Here is a 15,063-nt window from a genome sequence, read left to right on the forward strand (position 1 = left end):
GTGCCATATACTGGATGCCTCATACAAACCCTAAATTTTAACAATAAATTGAAGACACTAATAACAAACAACCAAATGAACAAGCACCACCATCTCCTAGCAGAAGACTTCAACAATAACCATGGACTAACAGATGACCAACCAGTAACTGATTTCATCAACATGAACAACACACTACTTATACCAGTTATAACAAAACCAACCAGGCTGCCAGAGACAAGTGCTACTATAATTGACCATATATGGACTAATATACTAGCTTCCCTTAACCCTTTCGGGGTCCGTGCCGTAGATCTATGGCTTTATGTTGAAGATCCAAACCGTAGATCATTGCCATGAGCTCAGCTCACTCTGATAAGCTGTGAGTGGTAAATTTGGGCCTAGACATGAAAGATACAACTATGTGGTATGTGTGCACCGCATAAAACAAATCCTGATTAAGACAGCGACTTTGCAGTGTTTTTATAGTTGTATTTGTGATTTTTTTGGTCTCATTTGATAGAATGGAAGATACATTACAGAAATAGAGATGATTTTGATTGATTTTAGTACTGAAAATGGCTTGAAACTGAGCTCAAAGTAGCGGAAATGTTAAATTTTTGCCGATGCACAAGAGTAAACAAATGACCTCACACGTCTAATACACGCCAGCTGGTAGGTCTAATATATGTTCATAAATGTGGTGATATTATTTATATAATTATCACAATATTGCATAACAGTAAATCTTCTATTTTTTGGTTTGAATAAAAATTCATTATGTGAATAAAAAATCAAAATGGAATTCATTTGTAATGCCTGAAAACGTAACTAATAAACAGAGGAAATGTTAGTTTAGTGCCAGGAATGCCTCCATTGTTTATTCTGGACCCTATTTTGAAATTGAAATATTTTGAACTTTCCATTAAATTTTCCAAATTACCAATTTCCGATCACTATTTTGTAGTTGAAACAGTTGACTTGGCAATTTCTTATGCTCAATTGATAGAATAGAAATAATACTAGTGAAATAGCTAAGAATTTGGTAGATTGGAATAATGTAATTGGCCTAAAATGGAAGTCAAAGTCGGCAAAATCGCCGATGCGTAAATATCACTGACACATCAAAATTCACGAGAGCATAATTTCATCTATTTTCCATCAAATTTCGTACTTTTTTGTTTTATTACCTTCAGGAAAAGGTTCTCTACCATTTCATAAGAAAAAATAAAATTATTTTTTGAAAATTCTTGGACACCAGTGCACACTTTGAAATTTGGCCTCTGAACCCTGAAAGGGTTAAATCAGGGATAATCGTAGATAGCACTACTGACCACTACCCCACCTTCCTCTTAGCAAACATTTGTAAACAATCAATGGAATACAACAAGTTCTCTTTTAAGATTCCATGATGAGGTATCAATAAGTAGCTTCACAACAGAGCTAAATACAGCTGACTGGCCTACAGAATTTTCCAATGCCAATAGTATTGATGACTGGATAGACAATTCTTAACAAATTACTTAGACTATATTACAAATATTGTCCCATACAAACGAAACAGATTACAAATAAATGGCTAGGTTGCCCATGGCTTACTAACAGCATACTAAGATCCACTGATAAGAAACATCAATATGAAAAGCAATAAAGACAGGGCTTAATAAAGAAAGATATTTTCTTTCTCTTTGGGTCACCCTGCCTCGGTGAGAGACGGCCAACTTGTTGGAAAAAAAAAATTAAACATTACACATCAGTCCTCACCAAACTACTAAGAGAAGATATAAAAAAGGCCTGAAAGACACTCTCCCAGATTCTGGGTACACACAAACTGAAAAAAGAAACTAGGGATATTGTCCTAACTAAACTGAATGAACACAACTACAACCTATTGATACAGTTAACAAGATAAATGACTTTCTCAACAACAAGATCAAATCTCACCAGTAAAATCCTAGGTGCCAATGCCCGAATGAGTGATTACTTAGATGGGAATTTCTCAACTTCCTTCTATCTTGAACCAACCGAGCCCACAGAAGTCACCACGATTATTAAGTTGCTTAAATATAAATCAGGAAATCTGGCTCAAGTCCCGCCATTATTGTACAAATGAGCGGCTCATGTTCTTTCGCCCACTATTTCATTACTCTTTAACATATCACTAGAATCCAGCACTTTCCCAACACTACTCAAGATAGAAAGGGTTACACCAATACACAAAGGTGGTGACCCAGCAGATGTAAACAACTACAGGCCAATATCAAACTTACTGTTTCTATCCAAAATCTTTGAGAAACTCGTGCACAAGAGATTACACTCCTTTATAACAGTGTAAAGCATCCTCAACCTCTGCCAATTTGGGTTCAAGAAAAGGAAAAGCACAAACAACGCAGTTGTAAAAATGCTAGACCTGCTTTACACAGCACTTGAAAATAATTAACATCCACTAGGACTCTTTATTGACCTAAGGAAAGCTTTTGATACAGTAGATCACAGCATCCTACTTCACAAATTTGATCATTATGGTATCAGATACAATGCACTTACATATTTCAAATCCTACTTTACTAACAGACATCAATACATCTTTATTAAGGATGCAACATCATCAACAAGACCACTGGATACGAGTACCACAGGGAAGTGTCCTTGGCCCCCTGCTCTTCCTTTTTTACTTCAATGATTTTCCTAACGTATCACAACAACTTAAACCTATTCTCTTTGCTGACGACATGACATATCATTTCCCACCCTAATCATGCCTCACTCAACACTACTGTTAACCCATAAATGGTCCAAGCAGATCTACGTTCATATGTACAGTGCTCCAAAAGTAGATCTACGTTTTTTTTACAAACGTATTTTCAAATATAAAAAAAAAAAGTAGATCAAAGTTTTTTTTACACGTTTTCAAATGTAAAAAAAAAAAGATCTACTTTTTTTTACATACTTTCAATTGTTGAAAAAACGTATACATGTATATACGTTTGGACCGTTTACGGGTTAATGAAGAGCTATAGCTGCCAATAAACTTACACTTAATATTGACAAAACCTTCTACATTATGTTTGAGAGCAGAACAGGTGATGTCCTACTGAACATTATGATTGACAACACTCTTTGATAAACATAATGAGGACAAATTTCTGGGTCTGCACCTTGACAACACCCTGAAATTCAATACCCACATCCAACACATAAAAAAAGTATCCAAAACAGTTGGGATCCTTTTACACCTACTACTGTGCAACCTACATTTACAGAACCATAAATTCTAATATTAACCCTGAACTGAAACACTTTCTTGATAGTTGCAACAGGACCCACAGACAAAATACTAGACACAAACATCTCTATGATATTCCTTGTGTCCAGCTAAATTGCTTCAAACACTCAATGTACATAGAAGGGCCTAAAATCTGGAACTCCCTGCCTGAAAACTCTAGAACTGCAGACTCAACCACCATTTTCAAAACTATCGTTAAAAACACCTTATCTCACCAACACACCCCACCATCAGCTAACTATGTGAAAACCACCTATTCTCTTTTTTGTATCATAAACACATCCAAAACAAAATAGACATATACTCAATATCTGTAATTCTCCCTATTTTACACTTAGACCCACCCAAATGACTAAACATAAAATTCCTAATATAGTTATTGTCTAATTAATCCTAAGTTAGCCCTAATATTCCCTGACATACTCTCCCAATATAGGAGCTTTTATAGAAACAGTGTAGCATGCTGAGGTAAAACCATTCCCATTACTAAATTTACTAACTGTTGGAGTGGTTGGTACTTTTGTTTAATAAATGTATGAAAGAGGGGAAGGTACCTAGGGAGTGGCAGAGAGCATGTATAGTCCCTTTATATAAAGGGAAAGGGGACAAGAGAGACTGTAAAAATTATAGAGGAATAAGTTTACTGAGAATACCAGGAAAAGTGCATGGTAGGGTTATAATTGAAAGAATTAGAGGTAAGACAGAATGTAGAATTGTGGATGAGCAAGGAGGCTTCAGAGTGGGTAGGGGATGTGTAGATCAAGTGTTTACATTGAAGCATATATGTGAACAGTATTTAGATAAAGGTAGGGAAGTTTTTATTGCATTTATGGATTTAGAAAAGGCATATGATAGAGTGGATAGAGGAGCAATGTGGCAGATGTTGCAAGTATATGGAATAGGTGGTAAGTTATTAAATGCTGTAAAGAGTTTTTATGAGGATAGTGAGGCTCAGGTTAGGGTGTGTAGAAGAAAGGGAGACTACTTCCCAGCAAAGGTAGGTCTTAAACAGGGATGTGTAATGTCACCACGGTTGTTTAATATATTTATAGATGGGGTTGTAAAGGAAGTAAATGCTAGGGTGTTCAGGAGAGGGGTGGGATTAAATTTTGGGGAATCAAATTCAAAATGGGAATTGACACAGTTACTTTTTGCTGATGATACTGTGCTTATGGGAGATTCTAAAGAAAAATTGCAAAGGTTAGTGGATGAGTTTGGGAATGTGTGTAAAGGTAGAAAGTTGAAAGTGAACATAGAAAAGAGTAAGGTGATGAGGGTATCAAATGATTTAGATAAAGAAAAATTGGATATCAAATTGGGGAGGAGGAGTATGGAAGAAGTGAATGTTTTCAGATACTTGGGAGTTGACGTGTCGGCGGATGGATTTATGAAGGATGAGGTTAATCACAGAACTGATGAGGGAAAAAAGGTGAGTGGAGCGTTGAGGTATATGTGGAGTCCAAAAACGTTATCTATGGAGGCAAAGAAGGGAATGTATGAAAGTATAGTAGTACCAACACTCTTATATGGGTGTGAAGCTTGGGTGGTAAATGCAGCAGCGAGGAGACGGTTGGAGGCAGTGGAGATGTCCTGTTTAAGAGCAATGTGTGGTGTAAATATTATGCAGAAAATTCGGAGTGTGGAAATTAGGAAAAGGTGTGGAGTTAATAAAAGTATTAGTCAGAGGGCAGAAGAGGGGTTGTTGAGGTGGTTTGGTCATTTAGAGAGAATGGATCAAAGTAGAATGACATGGAAAGCATATAAATCTATAGGGGAAGGAAGGCGGGGTAGGGGTCGTCCTCGAAAGGGTTGGAGAGAGGGGGTAAAGGAGGTTTTGTGGGCAAGGGGCTTGGATTTCCAGCAAGCGTGCATGAGCGTGTTAGATAGGAGTGAATGGAGACGAATGGTACTTGGGACCTGACGATCTGTTGGAGTGTGAGCAGGGTAATATTTAGTGAAGGGATTCAGGGAAACCAGTTATTTTCATATAGTCGGACTTGAGTCCTGGAAATGGGAAGTACAATGCCTGCACTTTAAAGGAGGGGTTTGGGATATTGGCAGTTTGGAGGGATATGTTGTGTATCTTTATGTGTGTATGCTTCTAAACTGTTGTATTCTGAGCACCTCTGCAAAAACAGTGATAATGTGCGAGTGTGGTGAAAGTGTTGAATGATGATGAAAGTATTTTCTTTTTGGGGATTTTCTTTCTTTTTTGGGTCACCCTGCCTCGGTGGGAGACGGCCGACTTGTTGAAAAAAAAAAAAAAAAAGTTTTGTACTACCCCACTATTATCAACCTAATTAATGATAATCACTTCAATTACTTAACTTTTACATCAATATGCAATAATTATATTAAAATGTACTGCTCCATAACCTGTGCCAATATAGAGTAAGAATTATAATTAGCCTGCCTGAAATACCTTGGCATGCTAGTGGCCTTCTTTGTAATTAATATTTTATAATATGTAAGCCATACATTGTAAGCTTTGCAAGGAAATAAGCATCTTCATTTTCATGGGGTACAATGAGAATAGTATCAAAAAGTAAGGTGGCGCATTTGGCTCACCATAGGAAAGACCCACGATTAATCCAAGAACATGGTAAATGCCTTCATAGCACTGTTAGGAAGAATGTCACAAGGAGATGCTGTGAAATAGTACAAGACAACTAAGACAAGTTTGCAGCAACATTTCAATGGAAGGTTCAAATCACAAGAAAAAAAATTGGAAGAAAAACAGCTCTCCTTTGAAATGAAGAAATGGCAAGAGCTGTAAATGTAACTTTTATAGATGATTTGGGAATGACTTTCAATGCCAACAAGTTAAAAAGCTTTAAGATTACATGGACAGCAATCAGCGAGTTATATTAGAGTCTATCAATAATCTTCCAGGCATATCAATATTAATTTCTTTATAGCAAATGTTAATATGTAGAACCAGTACTTAATGTGTCCAAGTTTTTGATAATGTTTCATATGAGGTATGGCCACAATTGTCTCATCTGAAAGAGTAAGGTTTCAAATGCCCCACCCCAGGAGCAACTGAGAACATTTTTTTAGTGGAGGGGAGGATTATTCTAGGAAAATAACCGTGTAGCCTAAGAAAGTAAAATTTGGTCAGTTTGCACATTCATGATCCCTTTATATTATTCTCTAAATTAACCCTTTCAGTGTCCAAGGCCCAAATCTGAAGTGGTGCCCCAGTGTCCAAGAATTTTCAAAAAAAAAATTTGTTATTTTTTCTTATGAAATGGTAGAGAATCTTTTTGTGAAGGTAATAAAACAAAAAGTACGAAATTTGGTGGAAATTTGACGAAATTATGCTCTTGCGAATTTTGACGTGTCAGCGATATTTACGAATCGGCGATTTTGCCAACTTTGACTCCCATTTTAGGCCAATTACATTATTCCAATCAACCAAATTCTTAGCTATTTCACTAGTATTACTTCTATTCTATCGATTGAGCACAAGAAATCACCAAGTCAACTGTTTCAACTACAAAATAAAGTGATCGGAAATTGTTAATTTGGCCAATTTAACACAAAGTTCAAAATATTCTAATTTCAAAATAGGGTCCAGAATAAACAATGTAGGTATTCCTGGAACTAAACTAACATTTCCTCTGTTCATTAGTTACGTTTTGAGGCTTTACAAATAAATTCCATTTTGATTTTTTATTCACATAATGAATTTTTATTCACACCAAAAAATAGAAGATTTACTGTTATGCAATACTGTAATAATTGTATAAATATCATCAACATATTTGTGAATGTATATTAGACCCACCAGCTGGTGTGTATTAGATGTGTGAGGTCATTTGTTTACTCTTGAATATCGGCAAAAATTTAACATTTCCGCTACTTTGAGCTCAGTTTCAAGCTCATTTCCAGTGCTAAAACCAATCAAAATCATCTCTATTTCTTTAATATGTCTTCCATTCTATCAAATGAGACCAAGAAATCGCAAATACAACTATAAAAAACATACGAAAAAACACTGCAAAGTTGCTGTTTTAATCGAAAAATCATGATTTCAGTTTTTTTTCTCTCATTATACACAGTGTGCTGCAGGATCTGTTTTATGTGGTGCACACATACCACATAGATGTATTCTCTCATATCTAGGCCCAAATGTACCACTCACAGTTTATCAGAGTGAGCTGAGCTCATGACGTAGAACTACGGTTTGGACCCTGAACGTAAAGCCGTAGATCTACGGGACGGACCATGAAAGGGTTAAATATCTGAACAGAATAAACTAAACTTTTATTTATGTCACCTCCCCTTTCCTTGATGATACCAGTAAAGAGGTGTCTGGGTGTTAGTCAACTGTTGTGGGTTGCATCCTAGGAAAGAGAATCAAAGAATTACACTGAAAATAAGCCCCACTTATTGCCTTATTTGGATTACATTGGGAGTGTGAGCAAAGCAACATTTATGAAGAGACTGTGGGAAACCGGCTAGCTGGACTCGAGTCCTGGAGGTGGGAGGTACACTGTCTGCACTCCGAAGAAGGGGTGTTGATATGCTGCAGTTTTTTAAATGTAGCATAGGTGCACCTCTGGCAGGACAGTGATGGAGTGAATGATGATGAAAGTGTTTTCTTTTTTTGGGCTGCCCACGGTCAGTGGGAAATGGCCGACGTGTTAATAAAAAAAATATAAAAGTGAATACAGGAAAGAGTAAGGTTATGAGGATAACAAAAAGATTAGGTGATGAAAGATTGGACATCAGATTGGAGGGAGAGAGTATGGAGGAGGTGAATGTACAGTATTCAGATATTTGGGAGTGGACGTGTCAGCAGATGGGTTTATGAAAGATGAGGTGAATCATAGAATTGATGAGGGGAAAAGGGTGAGTGGTGCACTTAGGAGTCTCTGGAGACAAAGAACTTTGTCCTTGGAGGCAAAGAGGGGAATGTATGAGAGTATAGTTTTACCAACACTCTTATATGGGTGTGAAGCATGGGTGATGAATGTTGCAGCGAGGAGAAGGCTGGAGGCAGTGGAGATGTCATGTCTGAGGGCAATGTGTGGTGTGAATATAATGCAGAGAATTCATAATTTGGAAGTTAGGAGGAGGTGCGGGATTACCAAAACTGTTGTCCAGAGGGCTGAGGAAGGGTTGTTGAGGTGGTTCAGACATGTAGAGAGAATGGAGCGAAACAGAATGACTTCAAGAGTGTATCAGTCTGTAGTGGAAGGAAGGCAGGGTAGGGGTTGGCCTAGGAAAGGTTGGAGGGAGGGGGTAAAGGAGGTTTTGTGTGCGAGGGGCTTGGACTTCCAGCAGGCATGCGTGAGCGTGTTTGATAGGAGTGAATGGAGACAAATGGTTTTTAATACTTGACGTGCTGTTGGAGTGTGGGCAAAGTAACATTTATGAAGGGGGTTCAGGGAAACTGGCAGGCCGGACTTGAGTCCTGGAGATGGGAAGTACAGTGCCTGCACTCTGAAGGAGGGGTGTTAATGTTGCAGTTTAAAAACTGTAGTGTAAAGCACCCTTCTGGCAAGACAGTGATGGAGTGAATGATGGTGAAAGTTTTTCTTTTTCGGGCCACCCTGCCCTGGTGAGAATTGGCCAGTGTGATAATAATAATAAAATAATAAAAAATATATTCCGAGGTAGTAGGTTGGTAGACAGCAACTACCCAGGGTGGTACTACCGTCCTGCCAAATGAGTAAAACAAAAGCCTGTAATTGTTTTACATGATGGTAGGATTGCTGGTGTCTTTTCTGTCTCATAAACATGCAAGATTTCAGGTACGTCTTGCTACTTCTACTTACACTTAAGTCACACTACACATGCATGTACAAGCATATATATACACACCCCTCTGGGTTTTCTTCTATTTTCTTGCTAGTTCTTGTCCCTATTTATTTCCATTTATCTCCATGGGGAAGTGGAACAGAATTCTTCCTCCGTAAGCCATGCGCGTCATAGGAGGTGACTAGAATGCCAGAAGCAAGGGGCTAGTAACCCCTTCTCCTGTATATTTTACTAAATTTCAAAGAAGAAACTTTCATTTTTCCTTTTGGGCCACACCACCTCGGTGGGATGCAGCCAGTGCATTGAAAGAAAGAAAAAATATTTGGATAAAACCCATCTGGGATTATAGTCCAAAGAAAATAATCTTCATATTATAAATAAACCCACCTGAGTTTGGTCATCACACTGTTTATCCTGGTGGTTGTCCTGGGAAAGAACTGGTACAAACTCAATTTGGGCATCTGGCACAGCAGCTGGGGTTGGTTCTATTTGCACCAGGTCTCTCAGTCGCTTTTCAAGTCTGTAAATGACATTGTGTACACATACCAAATGGTATGAGTTGAGAATTAATTTATTATTATTATTATTCTTTCAATAAACTGGCCGTTTACCATCAAGGCAGGGTGGCCCCCAAAAAATAACGAAAGTTTCTTTTTAAATTTGGTAATGTATACAGGAGAAAGGGTTATTAGCCCTTTGCTCCTGGCAGTTTAGCCGCCTCTTACTGCAAGCATGGCCTACAATAATTCAGTCTTATAAAGCAGGTCCCGATTTATGATCATTCAACTTATGATCATCTGACTTATGATCATCCAACTGCGCTTACGATCTGGGCACTTTAGAACCAATTAATTATTCAGGAAAGCAGACTCGCCTATCTGAGCAGTGTGATTACTTACAACCATGGAAACATCACTTCCAGTAATCTTCACAGCATTAACATTTAATGTAAATATTGTGAAGTACTGTAAACTGTATTATAAATTATTAAATTTAATTCACATGTACTAATTAATTAGACATTACTATTACAGTTGATCCCCATTTAACTTACACAGGCACCAAACAAAAAACTCATTCAGTAAAAAATATTGTAAGCAAATAACATTTTTCCACAGGCATCCACATAATAACCCAAGATGCAGACGGACTATAATATTCTCTAGCTACATCCCTTTGTCTTTTTTAAGGGAAATCCATAACTATGCACTGCATTCACGAGGCTGACTTCTCTCTTTACCATTCCCTTCCTCAGTTTTTCTTATACCCATTTTTTCTTCTCCCATATCCTCCATCTCTCCCATTCTCTTCATCTCTCCCATTACCTCATTTCTCTCAGCCAAATGTGGATTCTAGCTAAGAGGCAAGTCACAGAAGGCAATTTCCTCTAGTAATGTCTTTTCCTTGCAATTAATTATCAAAGACAATTGTAGATACAATTCACAACGTAGTAACAACTTCTAATGATGGCATGAAACAGCGAAAAATAAAGGCAATAAGAAAAATATTCCCTATTGTGAAAGTCATCCGCAGCCTCAAGTAAAATGTTCAAACACTTCATACTGTAGATGATCTCAGCAGCAGCATAACTATGGCATCAAACAATTTCACTCACTAACACTACAGATGACTTCAACATATCCATAAAAAGTGTATTTATTATGAAGGCCATGGAGAGGGTGGCTTACCACCCACCTATCTGCCAGAACTTTCCTGTGGTAAGTTCTTTCTCTCTCACAGACAGTATGTAAGTATATAAAGATAGTTTTAGGCATTACAATTAATGTGGTATTAGCTGCTAAAGAAGACATCAGGCAACAAAAATTAGAGCTATTATATTCTGGATGCGACACTCGTTCAAACACTGCTTCGAGACTCTGGCTTCCTCCTAGCAAAACTATAAGATTGAGCAGTTTTATTCTGACAGTACTAGTAGTTTAAGTGTTTCTAGTGAATATAATAATATTCAAACACTGAAACATTTTAATTGTCTGCCCAACATGCACTTGTTCTGGCCAAGGCTGACCAAGTGGTTTAGTGACGGCGAGTGATAGAGTGAACAAATCGCACACCATCACTGCTGCTGTTGTTGCACCCACACCAACTACTTCCCACTACATCCACATTTATTATTATTTTTCTGTTTTCAGTACAATGAATGTATTTATTTGTAGTATATCCTTGCCTGGTGCAGGGGTAGTAGGGTCCAACTTAATTAGTATAATGTGATCAAGAAATGTGAATTTCTATATTATGATTGATCAGAAAAAATGTTCACAATAATTTTTTATTTATTTGTCTAATTGCTTTAGGATAAGTTATAGCAATGTATGGTACAAAAATATTCACTCTGATATGTCTATCTGAGGGCAATATGTGGTGTGAACATAATGCAAAGAATTTGTAGTTTGGAAATTAGGAGGTGCAGGATTACCATAACTATTATCCAGAGGGCTGAGGAGGGGTTGTTGAAGTGGTTCAGACATGTAGAGAGGGTGGAACAAAACAGAATGACTTCGAGAGAGTATAAATCTATAGTGGAGGGAAGGCGGGTAGGGGTCAGCCTAGGAAAGGTTGGACGGAGGGGGTAAAGGTTTTTTGTGCGAAGGGCTTGGACTTCCAGCAAACATGCAAACATGCGTGAGTGTGTTAGATAGGAGCAAATGGAGACAAATGGTTTTTAGGATTTGATGTGCTGTTGGAGTGTGAGCAAGGTAATATTTATGTAGGGATTGAGGGAAACCAGCAGGCCAGATTTGAGTCCTGGAGATGGGAAGTACAGTGCCTGGAATCTGAAGGAAGGGTGTTAATGTTGCAGTTTTATAACTGTAGTGTAAGTGCACCTCTGACAAGACAGTGATGGAGTGGATGATGGTGAAAGTTTTTCTTTTTCGGGCTGCCCTACCCTGGTGGGAAATGGCCAATGTGTTAATAAAAATAAATAAAATAATGACTAACTGAATTAACAGCAGGTATAATAACATGCCATTACTTGTTAATGGTTGCCCCCGGAAATGATTTTATGTGAACACAAAACTGGTCATTATGTGGGGAGAATTCAGGTTTTGGTTAGTTATTTTAAAGAAACTGCATTAAGTGGGGGCTGACTGTACTGAATTTAAAACACTGGATAAAAACTCTTAGTTGAAAAATAAATGAAATAAGATATGCAACATCGTTATTCAGAAACACATTTCATATTATAACATGAGTGTATATGGGAAAATAGGTTTTGAGTTCCAGACTCAAGATGTAAACAATTTTCAGGGATGCATTAGGGTTTTAACCCTTTCAGGGTCCAGACCAGAGGCCAAATTTCGAAGTGTGCACCAGTGTCCAAGAATTTTCAAAAAATAATTTTATTTTTTCTTATGAAATGGTAGAGAATCTACCATTTCATAAGAGTACGAAATTTGATGGAAAATCGACGAAATTATGCTCTTGCAAATTTTGATGTGTCAGCGATATTTACGCATCGGCGATTTTGCCAACTTTGACTCTTTTAGGCCAATTACATTATACCAGTCGACCAAATTCTTAGCTATTTCACTAGTATTACTTCTATCCTATCGAGTGAGCACAAGAAATCGCAATGTCAACTGTTTCAACTACAAAATAAAGTGATTGGAAATTGGTAATTTGGCCAATTTAATGCAAAGTTCAAAATATTTCAATTTCAAAAGGGTCCAGAATAAACAATGCAGGCATTCCAAGCACTAAACTAACATTTCCTCTGTTCATTAGTTACGTTTTCAGGCTTTACAAATGAATTCCATTTTTATTTTTTACTCACATAATGAATTTTCATTCAAACCAAAAAATAGAAGATTTACTGTTATGCAATATTGTAATAATTGTATAAAAAATATCACCACATTTGTGAACATATTTTAGACCCAGCAGCAGGTGTGTATTAGACGTGTGAGGTCATTTGCTTACTCTTGAACATTGGCAAAAATTTAACATTTCCGCTACTTTGAGCTCAGTTTCAAGCCATTTCCAGTACTAAAACCAATCAAAATCATCTCTATTTCTGTGATATATCTTGCATTCTATCAAATGAGACCAAAAAATTGCAAATACAACTATAAAAAACATACAAAAAAACACTGCAAAATCACTGTTTCAATCGAAAATTATGTTCATTTTTTTTCTCATTGTGCACTGTGTACTGCAGAATTTGTTTTATGTGGTGCACACATACCACATAGATGTATTCTCTCATATCTAGGCCAAAATTTACCGCTCACAGCTTATCAGAGTGAGCTGAGCTCATGGCGTAGATCTACGGTTTGGACCCTCAACGTAAAGTCGTAGATCTACAGCACGGACCCTGAAAGGGTTAAGATTGGGATGAATTGCATTAGGAATTAAAAATTTCCTTGATGTTAGTATCCAGGTGAACTGTAAATTTTGCACATTCAATTCACACAGTCAATAGGATTTAAACCTGCCACTTTAGCTTGCTAACTAGGGAAGTGGAACAGAATTTTTCCTCTGAGCCATGCGTGTCATAAGAAGTGACTAAAATGTGGGGAGAAAGGGTCTAGTAACCCCTTCTGTATATACAGTGGACCCCCGCATAACGATTACCTCCGAATGCGACCAATTATGTAAGTGTATTTATGTAAGTGCGTTTGCACGTGTATGTTTGGGGGTCTGAAATGGACTAATCTACTTCACAATATTTCTTATGGGAAAAAATTCGGTCAGTACTGGCACCTGAACATACTTCTGGAGTGAAAAAATATCATTAACCGGGGGTCCACTGTATTACTAAATTTAACCCTTTGAGGGTTTTCGTCGTACTAGTACGTCTTACGCGTAGGGGTTTTTGACGTACTAGTACTCATAAATTCTAGCGGCCTCAAATCTAGTGGGAGAAAGCTGGTAGGCCTTCATATGAAAGAATGGGTCTATGTGGTCAGTGTGCACAGTCTAAAAAAAATCCTGCAGCACACAGTGCATAATGAGAAAAAAAAAACTTTTACCATTTTTTTTTAATAAATCAGCGACTTTGCAGTGTATTTTCGTATGGTATTTATTGTTGTATTCTAGTTTTCTTGGTCTCATTTTATAGAATGGAAGACATATTACTGAAATTGAGATGATTTTGACTGGTTTTACAACGAAAGGTGCCTTGAAATTGAGCTCAAAGTAGCAGAAATGTTCGATTTTTACCAAACTTCAAAAGTAAACAAATCGTGCCAAGCGTGCAATACACGTCAACTGGTGAGTCTAATATTCTTTCACAAGTGCACCAATAATATTTATACCATTTTTTACACTAATGCAGTAGTCTGCATAACAGTAAATCTTATATTTTTTGTGAGAATAAAAATTCAAAGTGGAAAGCAAAAGAATATAAGAGGGGCCTTGAGACGTGACTAATGACTAGAGGAAATGTCGTTTTAGTGCCAGGAATGTCTTTCTTGTTTATTCTGGACCCTATTTGGAAATTGGCATCTTTTGAAATTTGTGTGAAATTGGCAAAATTGCTAAATTCTGACCACTGTACTGGATAGTTGAATTTATAAATGGGTGGTTTCTTGCACCCATTCGATAGAAAAAATGGAGTTCTAGCGAAATATTCATGTTTTTTGTCGACTAGTACAGTGAAATTGGCCGAAAATGGGGCTCAAAGTGGGCAAAATCGCCGATGCGTAAACATCGCCGAGACCGATAACTTTGCGAGAGCATAATTTCGTAAGTTTTCTATCAAATTTCAAACTTTTGGTGTCGTTATGATCGGGAAAAGATTCTCTATCTTTTCATAAGAGAAAATAATTTTTTTTTTTTTTTTAAATTTGGCCGACCCTGAGAACGAGTTTCGGAGAGGGCCTGTCGACCCTCAAAGGGTTAAAAAGGGAAACTTTCGTTTTTTCTTTTGAGCCACCCTGCCTTGGTGGGATACGGCCAGTTTATTGAAAAGAACTAGGAAAAGCATAATTTCTGTCATAGAATAACTCACACTTTGAGACAAAATTTCACATGAAAATTCAGTCCATCCTTTAAGTTTATAACAGTCC

General features: G+C 37.3%; 1 protein-coding gene across 1 annotated transcript in view; it reads right to left on the reverse strand.

Moving 5' to 3' along the window:
• LOC128691420 (ras guanine nucleotide exchange factor Y) overlaps nt 1–15,063 on the reverse strand; it is a 112,837-nt gene that overhangs the window by 56,403 nt on the left and 41,371 nt on the right. Inside the window, exon 5 of the mRNA XM_053780290.2 lies at nt 9,422–9,554. Coding sequence (XP_053636265.1) covers nt 9,422–9,554 — 133 coding nt within the window. The remainder of the gene's footprint in view (nt 1–9,421; nt 9,555–15,063) is intronic.

Source organism: Cherax quadricarinatus, chromosome 36 (assembly GCF_038502225.1).
Source record: "Cherax quadricarinatus isolate ZL_2023a chromosome 36, ASM3850222v1, whole genome shotgun sequence".
Classification (NCBI taxonomy): domain Eukaryota; kingdom Metazoa; phylum Arthropoda; class Malacostraca; order Decapoda; family Parastacidae; genus Cherax; species Cherax quadricarinatus.